This window comes from Tetrao urogallus (assembly GCF_951394365.1).
Source record: "Tetrao urogallus genome assembly, chromosome: 2".
Taxonomy (NCBI): domain Eukaryota; kingdom Metazoa; phylum Chordata; class Aves; order Galliformes; family Phasianidae; genus Tetrao; species Tetrao urogallus.
This window is the reverse complement of record NC_136814.1, coordinates 66839942-66855947: the sequence shown is the minus strand read 5'-3', so window position 1 is coordinate 66855947 and position 16006 is coordinate 66839942. Positions and strand designations below refer to the sequence as shown.

At 37.9% G+C, this 16006-nt stretch overlaps 1 protein-coding gene across 1 annotated transcript in view; it reads right to left on the bottom strand.

The window, feature by feature from the left end:
* Positions 1 to 16006, bottom strand: part of PDSS2 (decaprenyl diphosphate synthase subunit 2) — a gene marked incomplete at both ends in the record, with an annotated part of 112108 nt that overhangs the window by 62497 nt on the left and 33605 nt on the right. Inside the window, one exon of the mRNA XM_079549890.1 lies at positions 1472 to 1603. Coding sequence (XP_079406016.1) covers positions 1472 to 1603 — 132 coding nt within the window. The remainder of the gene's footprint in view (positions 1 to 1471; positions 1604 to 16006) is intronic.

Sequence of the window (16006 nt, the reverse complement as noted above, 5' to 3'; positions counted from 1 at the left end):
TTTCAGCTGGTTGAACTGGCATGGCTCCAATGATGTCCATTTACACCAACTGGCTCATTATTAATTCAAGGTCTTATTTGCTCCTCACTGAATACTTCCAATAGTCATCTTCCCAGTGGCAGCTTGAAATGCTCACTAGTTACCTCCACAGTCAGAATCATCATACTCAAAAAGTTGGTTATGAAAACATAATGCTTTTTCTCTCCTTTTATGAGACACACTTAATGAAAACTTTCAAAATCATTCACTTCCAAAATCAACTAAAATACTTTCTGTATTATAATTAACTAAATAGAATTATGCTCTCATGCAGCATCATTTGCATATAAATATAAAAACATTACAACCCTAAGGGGACATTAAGGACAAAACCAAACAAGAACGGAATTAAATAGCTAAAGGGGCATCACAGCCCCTCCTTAACAAGCCTCCTATATCTGTTCTTTTTTCTTACTTAATGTTATTTCTGTCCTTACCTATTCATGTTTATTTTCCTTCTTTATTCTGTTGCTTTAAGATTTTATATGTATTTTAAGGATGTTATTTGTTTTGGTCTTTTCAGTTTTGAAATGCTATTTGTGCCCTTGTGTATAGGATACAAACCTGTCACTAAGTTTGTGTATCTTCCTTTAATACTCTACAGAGGCCAGAAGCAGAATTGGCTGAAAATACAAGAGTTTTCTCACCCGTTGACACTCAAGTCTTCAAAAGGACTTCAAAAATTTTAATTTTACAGTTTTTCAACCAGAACTTTTTAACATCACGTATTATTTCAGAGGAACAGTTAACTGTCAAACACACACAAAAAAGCCAACCACTATTTCTAATTACTGTTGTTACTAGTATCAAATAATTTACTTCAAATACTTAAAAAGATATTTAGGAACTGGATGAAACCTGATTATATCAGTGAGGCCCTGAGGTACCTTAGTGACAGGCTCAGTAATTCAGCTCACAAGTGGGAGGTAAGGAACTTTATTCTACACTATAGTGTCAGGAGAAAATATCCTTCAAAGTGGCTGCAATAAAAATGATTTGCTCAGTGAAACAAACTGGTATTCCACACAACTGTCAATCTGACTCTGACATTTCTAGTAAGTAGGTGTATCTAAATTACATCTGAGTAACTCAGAAAAATTCCACTCAATTAATGTATGTACATATTTGATTCTGAGTACCTCTTAACATAAACTTTCAAATACCTAACTTAATTCAAATCTTTTTGATTTAACTGTACCAAGAAACGCCAATTAAGATTTAGACATGGATATTATACAAGCTACCCAACTGGCAGGAAATGCTTTTCACCGTGGAAAGCTTATAATAATCCTGTGGAATAAGGATTTATAATTAGGCAAGTATTGATTTTTTCCTTAACAGCTGAGCAGGCCACTAGGATGCTCTGAAATCACCATGGCATTGCCAATCAAATGCATTTGTGAGTATCTAGCTAAACAAAGTTACCACGTACCTGGAATAAATCCCACTGACCATGTTATGCTGGAAAGAGAGCTCTGCTTTGCTGGGTCCAGCAGCTTTGGAAATAAGCAATACAACCAAACCTCGCATCTGTAAATTATTTCGACTATCATACACAAAACCCCTGCAAAAAAAAAAAAAAAAAAAAAAAAAAATTTAGAAAAGCACATTATTTACAATCCATTTTCACTGCTTATGACAAAACAGAAAGAAAGACTTAGATCTCGAGCTCCCCTCATTTCTCTAAGTCTTTAATAATCACGTTTGCATGAAAATAAGCTGTAATTATTGATCACAAACTTTTGTCACCCTTCACCTGTAACTTATTGTGAAATATTACTACTGCAGAGCAAATTGAGTATTCAGGATTAAATGTCGTTTATTTCCAAAAGGTAACACACGTCCTGTGCTTCATATGATGTTGCAAAATGAGTATATCAAAGTAATGTCCAAGCATCAACCAGTATCTCAAATTATATTCTTTCTGTCCTTGTCAAAGTTGCTTTCTACTTCCTATGATCATCAGTAAGGCTAAATAGCTACAAAAAAAGGATAATATATCCCAGATGCTATTAAATCTGTAAACTGCTTTCCAGAAGGAGCCCTTATCTCCAATATAATTTAAATATTTGCTGAATAGATAAGAATTACATCACAGATTACTAAGCGATCCAACCCAATTTCTCCCATTGTGTCATTTTAGCCCTAATCACTGAAGAAAATCAATCCAGACCAGTCTGTAAAGCAGCTAACTGACAGGATAGGATGCCTATCTTGGAAGTGTATTTGAATAAGTAGAACACTGCGTGCAAGCTGAAGGTCCATTTGGATTTTTTTCTCATAACATTTACACCACAACACAATAATATCTTCGATACACTATTTCACTTATGCAGACATGTAAATATAAAAAAAAAAAGTAATTTAAATATCCTTCCACATGAAAGTTCATGTGCTACTGCAGATAACCACTCCACTTCTTTTGTCAGTCTTCCTAACTACTCCCACAGCGACAGAGCTGACCTCGTGCCTCCAAAAGCTCAGTGCAGAACAAGCTGGCTCAGGCGGCTGGTGCTGGGTGAGCCCGGCCCCACATGGCCATGATCGCAGCACCGTGCACAGCTGTGGTGTGAGGGAAAGCTTCCAAGAGGAATGCACACGGTTATGGCTTAAGACAGCTTCAGAGTTTGGTTCAACTGAGTTTTAAGAACCAATGTGGTTCACAGTCACAGCTGAAACTTGGCCAGGTGCAAGCATCGGCCACCAGTCTTAACCTTCAACAGTGCAATTCCATGTTAGCCTCTTAATAGGGCAATAAAATGAAAATGGCAACTCACACAACTGTAAAGATGGTGAAGGATCTAGCAATGTAAGATATGCAAGGGGTGGCTGCAGTTCCTGGGTTTGCTCAGCCCAGAGCAGAGGAGCTGAGTAGAGCCCTCATGGCGGCTGCAGCTCCTCACAGAGAGCAGAGAGGCGCTGAGCTCTGCTCTGTGTAACAGCAACAGGGCCCGAGGGAACGGCATGGAGCTGCATCAGGGAAAGGGCAGTGGGGTTAGGAAGAGGTTCCTCACCAGAGGGCGGTGGGCATGACCCTGAGTGCAAGGAACACTGGGACAGTGTTCTTAGACATAGGGTTTGGTTTTGGGCAGTGCTGTGTGGAGCCAACAGTTGGACTTGGCGGTCCTTGTGGATCTCTTCCAACTTGGGACATTCTGTGAACACGTTACCTTGCTACCTCATAGCAAATCATAAACTAATCAAAATGTTTCTGTAAATTAGGAGAACATGGGTAATCACTATTTCTGTGGGAGACTAAATTCAGCACAGACATCAGTATTTAACACAAGACTCAACTTTCTGAGGAAAAGCCCCCTCACAGCCATCAGCTCTCACTTCTTCCATCCACAAAGATCCTTTAAAAAAACTGAATACAGCAGCGTAACAACTGCTGAAAGGAAGATGCTGTACAGCTTCCCAGTGCAGACAATGATTTCTCTTTGTAAACCACTCACGCAGTGCTTCCCAACCATTGAAAGCCAGGAAAGCTTACACAGCTCAGATCAGTTCCTAAGACACAGAGCGGTACTGCAACATACAACCTTGTTTTGCTCACCAGGTATGTATGGGGAGGGATTTTAAAGAGGAGGAGAAAGCTGCTTACCATTAGCATCCTGTGAATTTTCACCCCACATACCTTCATTCCCATTAAGCACACAAAGAATGGCTATTCTTACCACGCTCAAATATATAGCTTCTCTGGTTGAGCTTCAGCTGACCACATTACTTACAAGCAAACAAGTTACACAGCTGATGCAACTAAGTACAAACAGAGTCCTCCTATTTCCTCAACACTTATTACAATTCCTAAATTACGATTGCTAAAAAAAAAAAAAAGTGACTTCAGGAAAACAAATAGACATTTTTTTTTTTACCCACATGCATATACTGGTAAAACAAGAGTGCCTGACACAATATATGCAGGATCCCAAGAGAAAAGAGTAGTGTTGTTTTGTTTTGTTAAACAAAACATAACAAATTTTGCTGATACTTTAGGTCAGAATGCTTTGGTTTTCCATGCTCAGCGCTCCATGGTTTTCCAACAGACACATTATTACAGAAAGAAGAAAACTGTCCAGATCACCACAAGACTTTAAAGCACCAACCTTTGAACAAGGCACTGCCCAGAGGGACACTGTGGAAATGAAGTGCTGCAGTGCTTTTAACTTAATAAAGCTTAAGTGAAGAACAAGAGATAATTACCTATAGTGAAAATACTTGAACAAATTCATAGCAATAAGGAAAACAATTGCTTTAGAGCTGTTCTGGGGGGTTGCAACCATGCTCAAAAGAATGCCTTGCATTTTTAGCAGAATGTTATTAATGAGAACTGCAGATGTGGGTGGGGGAAGAACAGGACATAAAAATTACACAGTGTAATAGTAAGGAGCAACACGTCTGTCATTTCTACACCTAGTCATATAGACTAAATCCAAATCCATATGGTTTGAGTGCAATTTTAGACAGAATTTTCTATGAATTACCAGACCCATATTCAAAGTCTTATTCCCTTCAAAACATGACTGAAGCTGTGTTACTGACATGTAACATATCCGTACTAAAGCAAACCGCAGGAGACTTGAAACAAATAAAGCCTACGGTGATCATCCTTTAGAGGCTGGAAACTACTGCAGCTACTTGACATGGCTTCAGGGGTCACATTCACATTCAGAATTAAGCTCCCAAGAGATATTCTGCACAAGTAACAGCTACACAAAAGTCTTCCAGATGGTGCAATTAGTCTTGATGGGTATGTGGCAGGAGACAGGTGCCTCTAGGGAAAAAAAAGTGAACTAAAAGCTACCCAAGTGAAATTGTGCACACAGAAAAAAAAAGATGCTTCCAGCTCAGACTCTTTTAGAAAACCTCTGCTGAACACAAGTGTTCATGTACATGCACAGTGTAGCTTCCCTCCCTTCCCCCCCCCCCCAAAAAAGCAAAAAAAAAAGCAACAATAACAAAAAAAAAACCAAAAACAACCAGGAGTGTAATTTTGCTTGCTTGCTGCGGAGTTACAGGCTTGGTATCTTGCATCTTTACATCTTTACATTACATCTTCAGGGGACCTCATGTCAAAAGAAGTAGGTAAGCAAACACTGCGACAATTCAGTTTTGCAAAACGTTATGAATTTCAGGGGAGGTGTGGAGTGAGCATTTACTCGAGATATTATCCATGTGATAGAACAACCCGTCCGAAAACGCAGATTCACGGTTTTAAACAGAGTATTGTTCACAAAAATTTAATCTGAAAGCACAGGGGAGAAGAGCCCAGCTCTGAAACATGCGCAGTGTGACACCATACAGACACAAGAGACTCACACCACCCACTCAAGCAATGACACTGGCTAATAGCTAATGTGCTGCAAATTACACCTCCTACTACCAGAGTCCTCTGCTGCAACGAATAAATCAAGCAAACACAAGCATTTCCCTTAATGCTTTGTGTATTTTTCCACATGTGCAGCCATTTCAGTACATTCTGCAGTTAAAATGCTAACCTCCAATAAGCGTCAGGCTTAACTCCTGCATTAATTTCCGTTTCTATAAATAAAGAAATAAGTAATAAACAGAGCGCTGATTGCAAGCTCCACTCCTACTTTTGAGCAATGTTGATTAAATACCGTGAAGATTTAAAGTTATTTGCATTATAGCAGGTCCTCAGACAAATACAGCTAATGTTCTTACCATTTTTTTTCATTACATCATACCCAGAATTTAAACTATAAGAAACATGCAAAATAGAGTGGTGACTGTAAAGAAGAGGTGGATGTGGGTGAAATATGGGAGGGGAAAAAAGCCACAGCCAACTATAAAACCAACTGAATGAATGTGGATGTGTAAGAGATCAAATCTATATGCAGGAGTGCTAGTTCCAACTTAATCGCTAAGAACGCAGGAAAAAAAGATCTAATTAAAACAGATATGATAAGGTATTTTATAGTGGTCAGAAAGAGAGCTGTTAAATGTTCAGTCCAACATTTTTTTCTGTTTTCCAAATGTTCTGTTCATTGCCAATGCAAAAACGCCAGGCTCTGTCTGCAGCCCTCCCATTAGTTACCCAGCAGGCCCCCAGGGTGACCTTCTCTCACAGCCCAGGTGGGTGCTCCAATCGCTGCCCTGATGCCTAGGGGCTAAGTGAACAAATGGCTGTTCTTCTCTTCTCTTTTGGTGATTCTGCCCTTTCCGCACATTTTATTGATGGTGTCCCACTGACAGAATCGTTCATTTTGGTTTGGGTCAGAGGAGATCTGTTTATTTACGTGGGGATGAAAACCAGGGAAAGACACTGGGTGCTGAGCAGCCATTCCTCAGCCTCCCCCACACAGATGTTGAACAAAAGGAGGGGAAAAAATCACCTTTTTATCACCACGTTTACACAGCACTAATAAAAAGCAACTGGAAAAGGACCGTAACAACCACAATCAATTATGCTGATAAAAAAAGATTTATAAAGCTGGGATAATGTCTTTGAAAAACACAGCCCAGTATTAAGCTGAAATAAAAACTGTTCTGAAAAAGAAACATCTCAATTCTACCTGACAGTCTCAGATGTGACAATATAAACACAGTTTAAATCTGTAACACCTAGGGAAAGTAACACCTATTTTGTCCAAGACAGAAAGATTATCAGAATGTACACATGGTTACAGGGTGCAACTACATTTAAAAAGACGTTTTTTCAAAATCAGTCAAATCAATTAATTTTAATCAAAATTAATCAATTGTAACTGATGATTCTATATGTGGTGCTAGAAGCAAATGACATGGCTATTTGGTGAGAATATTGGCTACTTTGTTAGAAATGTAAGACTTCTACTAGCCTCAGGGCTTTTATTCAATTTGCTTTATTAATGACTAGTCAGAAATAAATAAGAGAAAACTCTCCTGACATTTTCTTAACGGATGTTAAACCACTCTATTACAGATGCACTTACTTGAATCACATGACTGACCATATGACCACACTCAAACAGGCATACACTATTTAATTATATATTTCGTTTATGTTAACAGCAGTCTATGGTGACTTATTTTCACCTAGTGAAGTTTCAAGTACATATTAAATAACCCTCTAGACAACATAATCTTCAAACACATTAAAAATATTTGTCAATTGAAAAAAAAACAAAAAAAACCCACCTTATCATGCCACATATTTTGAGCATAGTTATCACAGAATGGCTAGTTTGGAAGAGACCTTAAAGCACACCCAGTCCCACCCTTGCCATAGGCAGGGCTGCCACCCCCCAGCTCAGCTGCTCAGGGCCCATTCAACCCGGCCTTGAGTGCCTCCAGGGATGGGGCACCCACAGCTTCTCTGGGCAGCCTGGTCACACAGATGGGGAGACTGACTGAAGAACATTCAACATACATTAAAATTACAGCTTATAGGAAATGTAGGTGTTTAAGCTGGAATTGGACTCAATTATCTGTGTTGGTCCCTTCCAGCTCAGGATATTCTATAATTCTTTCTGGGGCTGTTACTTACACTTATTTCTTCTGGCTTCAGTATATATCCCATATGCTGTAGTACTTTCAAAAATAAAATTCCAGCACCTTTTTAAACACAGCAAAGATCACAAATAATGGAATCTTCAAGAAAACTCTAGAAATCAAAAGTTTAAATAAATTTGTGGAGATTCAAATGAGCAAGACCTCTCAAAAGTCAAATGCCATCAAAAAAAATAATTTTAAAAGCTACAGGTTTGGGGGGCAGTGCAAAGCAAATAGTGATACTTGATGATGGCTAATCAGCAGTTTGCTGTCTTGGAACATTTATGGCTCCTACAAATTGACACAGCATTTGAATTGGTAAAAGATTTCTTTTTCTTGGAGCCTTTATAACCCCATTCAAACGTAAGTATCAGTCTGCCATTCACTGATGCTGGACTTAGTGGGCTGCCCAAAGGCAGAAGTTACGTGAATCATTATCATCATGACATACTTGTGTACTGTTTTTTTTTTGTTTGTTTGTTTGTTTTAAGTTTCTGATACACTGACTTCATTTACTATAGGTTACCCTCAAAGATCAATGGGAAGAATTCTTGTTAGAAACAAGCAAACAAAAACAAACAGTTCTGGGCTCCTAATTTTCCACAAAATTTATTAGCAGCTGAGTACCAAGAGGATAGAGCTTTACTAGGTAGGAAGAGGACAACTAGATTTTTTCATGAGTTGAAAAAACACGGCACTGGGTTAACCAAAGTTTCAGTAGAACTGGCTGCAGACTGCACGGTCATTTAAGAACAGAAAACAACCTACACTGAAAAAGAAGATCCTGCAATAAAAATATCAGGCAGCTACAATCACACATTATCTGAAATATATTAATTACTCAGAAAAAGTTTTCATTACAGATTTGTTATAATAATACTACCTTCCCCCCATCAGATGAGCATTAGAGGTGGGCAAAAGCACTACCTTAAGGTTGACATTAAGACACGAGAAAAAAAAAGAAAGGAAAAAAAAAAGTAGTATTTTTAAGCCAACTGCCAACCTTTGCTGGTTTTCCTGGTCAGTGTTGGCTTGATCTTGGAATGTGATGTGGATAACAGGCAAGCTAATACCACAAAAAGCAGTCAGTGTCTGAGTGCAATTACTCTGACCAGCAGTTGCTTGCAGGTCTGGCACTCCTATTTTTTCTAACCACAAATACTTAGACAGAAGCCTAATTTTTGTGTGTCTGATTTCTCCATCAATATTTACTTTATTTAAACTCAGTGGGAGGTACAGCACAGCACCCCACTGCCAACCAGTATCAACAAATCTATTCAAGCACAAGGCTACCTTGAAAAGATGCAAGAATATTCTGCTAAATGAAAGGAATATAAACACTTCGAATGACAGGAATATCATTAGCTTCACAAGGCTAATGATTTCAGACACTTCTGGAGGCCCCGTGTCACCTTGACAATATTGTAACAGTAAAGCCTGTCATGAAGATGTATTTTGTATTAAATAAACTTTACTAGGAAAATGCAACAACTGAATAGGTCAGCTCCTGGCCATTATCTCACAGTGAAAATGCTCATAACGTGTTTTACAGACGTAGGAAATAGAAAAAGACGAAACTGTTGAGACATGCATTGTCATGATAGAATAATCTAAAAAGTTCTTATAACCTTTTGTACTCAGCAATATTTCTAAACAACTTAACTGATCTTCTGCACTATTTTGATGGATTACAGATACGTAATCTTTAAAAACACTCACAGCTCTTCAGTAGCAGTGAACATGACGTTTCAGGCTCTGTGCTTCAGAAGATTTTTTTCACTTAGTCCAAGTAGCTCAATCCAAATTCACCAACAACACTGTAAATACAGATCTTCCTTTTAATAGAAAGAAACAGAACTTGTTTTAAGTGGCTGAAAACCAACCGGTACCAATAATCTGACTGCAGCACCTTTTCTAAAGGCTTTCCAATTGTCACTACCTACTGAAGTTAAGTGCTTATGCACAGTAAAAGCCTTTCACAAACTGGAAAGGAAGCAGAACAACAACAAAAACAACTTAAACAGCAGCAGAGAGCTAGGACAGAATGCAAGGCAACAACACGTACACACAGTTAGAAAAGGGAAGAAATATAAATATTCTGAGATACTATAGTAAATGTATATTCTTCCAAATACCACATATTGAGGGCATCTCAGTGGCTTCTTTCATAATTTTAATTGAAAAACAATTTAAGCCAACAGTAGAGAACACAAACCCAGACCATAACTCTTTCTAGTATTATCTTAATTACATTTTTTCTCTAGATTACTCATTCTAGAGGGTCACTTTTCAGTGAGACCCGTGTAGGCAACTGTGATCATTGATTTTTTTATTATTATTATAAAAATTCTTAATTTGACCTTTACTCAAATTCTGTAGGATGGCTCCATATTGTCAATAGTACAATGAGGATTGTTCATGTGAGCAGGAAAAACTCATTTGACAAAGATAAACACAGCACACTACAAATATCTGCCTCCTTTTCCTGGATCATTGCTAAGCATCAAATGGAGTCATTAACTTACGAACGGCACTCCTTAAATTTATGAAGTAATGAAACAAGATACAGTGCAAAAATGCTGAAAGCATATTACAGCAAAGCAATTGTTAGGAGAAAGAGAATCACTGGAGAACTTTAGAGATTTCCTATTATTTCTCCTTCAGAAAAGACAAGACTTTAGAAAGCTTGAGAATTTAAGCAAACACTTGTGGTTTTGGAAATGCTGGTTTCCATGGCAACCAGTAAAGTCTTCTTTATATAGCATTATAAACAGATGGTAAAGACTGGTCATGTTTGCCTCTTTGCCAGCATATCAATAGAAGTGCTGTGCTACTCTATCTAATGTATTAGAGTTATTAAGTAACTTGGGTATTTGAGCAACAAAGTCTACAAATCAGACATGCTTAACTAGTGCCTTTTTTTTCCATAAACACATGAAGAGCCCCAACAGTAAAGTCACTGTAGTCTATACAGTCAGACTTCTTTGGCAAAGCTTTCTACAAATGTTTTCTCAGCACTTGCCATGCAGGGTACGTTACTACCACAAATATGTACCTGACAGGGATTACAATAATGAATTCGAACAGGAAATAAAAGTGTCACTGTATTTACACCTACCAGTAGTAAGGTGTGCTTTAGAATTATGTTCTTGTTATATTATATTTGGAATTGTTCAGAGAAGACATAGCAAACTGTAAACTCACCTTCCGTATTTTTCAATAAGCAGAGGTTATTCTGGCAGGTGATTTGTAAAATACAAACAATCACATTTCTTTACATTTCAATCCTTCAATTGTAGTACAGTGTGTAACGTGCAAGTGTTTTTGTTTTACAGATGGCTGGAAGTATCAAGAGAATTTGACTGGTTACTGAATCTGATTTGGTACCTCTCTGGGAAAGTCTGAAGCAGTAGCTACTAGCAGTGCATGCTAACAGAGATTCTTGCCATTGCATTCAGCTTATTCTTTGTGTTTTGGCTGTGTAACATGTCTCGTGCCATAACTCAGGGGAAAAAAAAGAAGAAAAAAAAAAGGAAAACAGGAAAAAAGGGAGATGTAGCATGCCTGTGGGCACACTGACCATTTCAGGAGTCCAACACAGACATTTTAGATCAAAGTATTACCTGTAACCAGATTAAAAAATACTTTATAAACAAATTATTTTTTAAAAATGGATCCACCTCCTACTGAAATAAAGCAGACTCATGCCATTTTCCAATTTCAATCAGTGCTTGCACAGGAAGTTCTCATAAAACAGTTAAAAATAAATAGGACTTTTAAAATCTGATTTTTTCCCACTAAGCAGTGGTTTAATGAAAGGACAAGAAGCAATGGGCAGAAGCTGAAAGAAAAGAAATGTCATTTATATACAAGAATTTATATTTGTTAATTCTGAGTGTGATCTTACACTGGAACAAGATGCCCCAACTCAAAATCCCACACATCACAACCATGAGCAACCTGTTCTAGGGGACTGTGCTTTGAGCATAGGGTGCATGCTGAACTAGCTGGTCTACAGAGGGCTCATCCAAAGTCAATGACTTTGTGCTTTTATTTACAGTGCAAACATTTACTATTTGATCCACTTACGTGCATTAACCATAAAGCTGAATAACAAGGGCGTATGTGTTTTGAAAGTTTGGTGAGAATGCATGAGTGTGCAATTGTTGGAAAGAAGAAACAGGCCTACTGGGCTGAGAGTCAGCATCTACTGGAAAAAATATTAAGTGCTAGAGCATTGTTCTCTATTCAATAGCCATACAATTTAAAATTTTAATGAGTGCTATGCTTATGAAGGAAAAAAAATGGAAATTTAAATCCCATTCTTCCTTGAGTGAAGAGGAAAAAAAGGTATGTGCATTAAAGTGCATCTGAATAGCAGTTTCAGAGTGAAAAGTTACACTGGTCCTAGATAGAAGGACTACTGAAATTGAGCACAAGCTTTTACATTCATTCTATATTATACTGCCTACTACTTAGCTATTTATTTTTTTCTAAATGCTTTAAGGCCCATTTTTGAAAAATCTAAAATTTCTATAGCTGACAGAGACTAGAAGAACTTTATTATCAACAGAACTGCATTAGTTGTGACCCCACATGCATTCAGCTCCTGGGCTCACAGCATAAGAAAGACTTAGACTTGTTGATGTGAGTCCAGAGATGAAGAGGATGTTTAGAGGGCTGGAGACATCAGATAGATGGCCTACAAGAATTACAAGTAAAGACTTTTGATAAAGTCATGTAGTAACAGGTCAAGGGGGAATAGCTTTAAACTAAAAGAGCGAAGATTTAGGTTAGCTGTTAGTAGGAAATTCTCTACTCAGAGGGCGGTGAGGCACTAGCACAGCTGCCCAGAAAAGCTGTGGTGCCCCATCCCTGGAGGTGCTCAAGGCCAGATTGGATGGGGCCCTGGGCAGCTCAGCTGGTGGGGGGCAGCCTTGACCATGACAGAGGCTGGAACTGGGTGGGCTTTAAGGTCCATTCCAATCCAAACCATTCTATGATTCAAAGTGTCGCTTCTTGCTGTACGTGAAAACATACATTAAAGAAAAACAAAAAAAAAAAACCAACAGCAACTACAAAAAAAGGTGGAGGTACAAAGGTAAAACCTTTATGAATTCCAAATCAGTGGGATTTCAATTTAGCAAATCAAAATTCAAAAATTTTTAAAAAGCCAAACAGCTGAGTTTTAAAAAGCAAAATAAAATTTGGAGCAGAATATGGAGTGAAGGGCAAAAACATGGCTTGTGTAATTCAGAAAGATTCTAGGCTATGCAAGAGATGAGACAACCTAACCTTACTCTGACTGCTTTATTTACAGAAGAGATAACATAAAAAGATGAACCACAACTTAAAAACAGTATACTGACAGAAAGAGATGGAGCTTTGCAATAGAGCTATGGCAGTTGTTCTGGAAAGGCACTAGTGGTACTGATCACCTCAATTTTTCCTGCACTGCTTGGTGCCAGAGTCTGAAGGACAAAGTTAAGGATGTAGTCTAGGGGAATTACTGGAGTCCATGAGAAGAAAAAAAAATGGCAAGAGAAAACAAGGCAGGAATGCAAAGCAGGAACCTCATTTCTCTCCACTGGAGTGACCTCAGTTGCATGGCAAACATGTGGAAAGCAGTACTGCTAACAGTGAAAAGAGCTACAGCAGAGCTGCCACAGAAGGAGTGCACTTTACTAAAATATTATTCTTGGAGAAGAATCAAGAAAAATGAAGGAAAAAAAAAAAAGAATGACATGCTAGAGTTGTTTCTTTGCTTTAAAGAAGCCTATTTACTACTTCAGGTGCCTACAGAACAAGGAAAACTGTTACTACAGAGCCAGGCAACCTTGGAAAAACTTCCAAGACAAATACCCTAAGATAAAAGGTAACATAGAGGAATCCTCTTCAGGCTTCTTCTGAAAAATCAAGATTTTCCAAGGTCCATCACCTAGGGGAAACTTCAGCTCTAGAGAGCTACAGGTGAAGCTGCCAGAAAGAAAATTACTCCATAGTTAAAAGTCTCAAGGAAAGAAATTGAAAGTTGCTGATTTGATCCTGCCTCCAAGACATACAGGGGCAAACAAAAAAACAAAGGTTCTGACAAAGGAATTCAGCACTGATGTTAAATCTTTCCTGAGACAAAAGATGAAATGGGAATGAGGAGACAGAAATTTCTGGCTGTGATTTCCAAGGAAGATAACCAACATTTTTACACAATTTATAAAAATATGGAGATTATCCAAGCACACCTGGAATTTTATTCTAACATGGCACTCATTTTGACATGTAGCTCTGAACTACACTAAAAGTTCCCATTACCAGCAACCCAGAATAGAATTGGCATTTTTAGCAGTAGCTTATCTTCAGCAAATGACAAAATTTATCTTGCATGAAAAATGCAACCTCAAATTCCAATATGAAGTTCAGCATATTTTGAAGAATACCTGTTTCTTCTTTGAAGATCTGAAGGACTGTTTCTGCTTAATACTTTCATTTATAAAAAAATGTAACTCAACACTGTGATAAAAATACCTGAACTCTCTTATCCTAGGAAAAAAGAACCTAATTGGTCTGGAACAAAGATCAACAAGACGTACCTTGTACCTGTACAGTGTGATGTTATCCAAACCAACATCTTACCATCCAACCGTCGCCTTACTGACAGAACATATCAAATGCTTCTGAAAGCAAACAACAATGATGACAAGACAACTTTTTTGTTTGTTTGTTTGTTTTTTGTTTGTTTTGTTTTTTGTTTTTTGTTTTTTGTTTATATAAATCACCACTGGAATGAAGAAAAAAATAAAAACAGCACCAACAAAAATGCTCTAGAAAAGTTTTCACAACTTCTGCACAGAAGAGGCACTGCTGCATCTCATCTGTAGAAAGAGTTGCATGAAAACTGAATTCCAGATTTCAGGATCTTTCTTCAACTTCTATCCCAGAAATAAAAGCCTCTGTGCAACAGTATTTCACAAATTACTCATCAACATTACATATCAACTATATATAGTTGATATATACTATACAACAACATTATATATCAATTATATATATATCAACATTAGTAGAGTGCTGACTTGCAGAAAAAATAAGGCTCTACTTTCCTCTTAACACTGGTTTTCCCTGCTCTAGTTGTCCAGCTGTTACTTTAGCTTAACACCAACTAAGTCTGATCTCACTTATTCCACATGAGACAGAGGAAAACAAAAAAAAATCCTAATGTGCACACTCTTTGATGTGGCTTGACCTAATTAACCACCACAGCTATGTTCAACTACATTCTGGTTATGACCTGCAACTACACACTTTCCTTTAAGAAAACCTGAAGGAATTTCAGGAGAAAGCTAATATCCCTGCAGAACCAAACAGCCCTGAAACCCTCACATCAATTTCTACTTCCTTCAGTCAGATTTTAGAAATGGCCATTTTGTACTAATTGTACATAAAATTATTCAACTACTTGAGGAGGAGCTTGAGCTTCATACCATGAATGACACACTCTAGAAAACTTCAGTCCAGGGAAAAAACAGACAAGAAAACCAGTAAGGTTGCATGCTCAAAAATTTAAATTTGTGATCAGTGCTAGCCTGATCTATTCTTCTATACTGCTATCCTTGGTTGAAACAAAATCATGCATTCAAACAAAATTTACTCACTGCTACACTGCATATAATGGTATTTCTTACTTCCAACATACATAGAAGTCACTATGAAACTGATACCTCCTCTTTATTTCCATAGAAAATATAACAGATAAAAAGAGCACTATGATGCTACTTGATAGAGCAAATTTTGAGCTACAAAACACTTTTACGACAAAGTCACCACCATTAGCTATGCGTTTTCACCAGCAGTGAACAAGAACCTGCTTGTAAAAATCTGTACCAGTGGAGGTGAACCACTGTTTCACAGCTGTCATGACAATGTCATTGCTAGAAGAATGCTGCCCAAGTTAACCTTTCATCAGCCTGAACAAATGAAACTCAGAATGTACTAAAACCGGACTATACAGTGGATGCAGCAGGATAGTCCAGTCAAGACTGGCAATGTTTTTCATGGTTTTCGAAGTGGTATGGGGCCCAGCGTTACTGTATTGCAAAAGAAAGGGTGCCTTCTTCTCTGACCTGACTCTGGAAGCTCAAGCATTCAGCTTAGTCATTAGTTGTGATGCAGTGGTCAGAGTTGGTTTGTCCTGATTCCAGGAAATCCAGAAGGATCACACCTTTCCCACAAGATCCCACAAGACAGTGCAAATCACTTTACCTGTTGAGGACTGGCTCTTGAACTTCTTCGATGGAGAATTCACACACTGCCACTCTAGGGACTGCTGTTTTGACTCTGGTTCATAGTGGTGACACCACACTTCATCACCAGTAATGATGCAATCCAAGAAACTGTCACCTTCAGCCTTATATTGATTAAATAGTCCCTGACAAATTCACACATGGTATTCTTTCAGTTCGTGCATGAACATTCATAG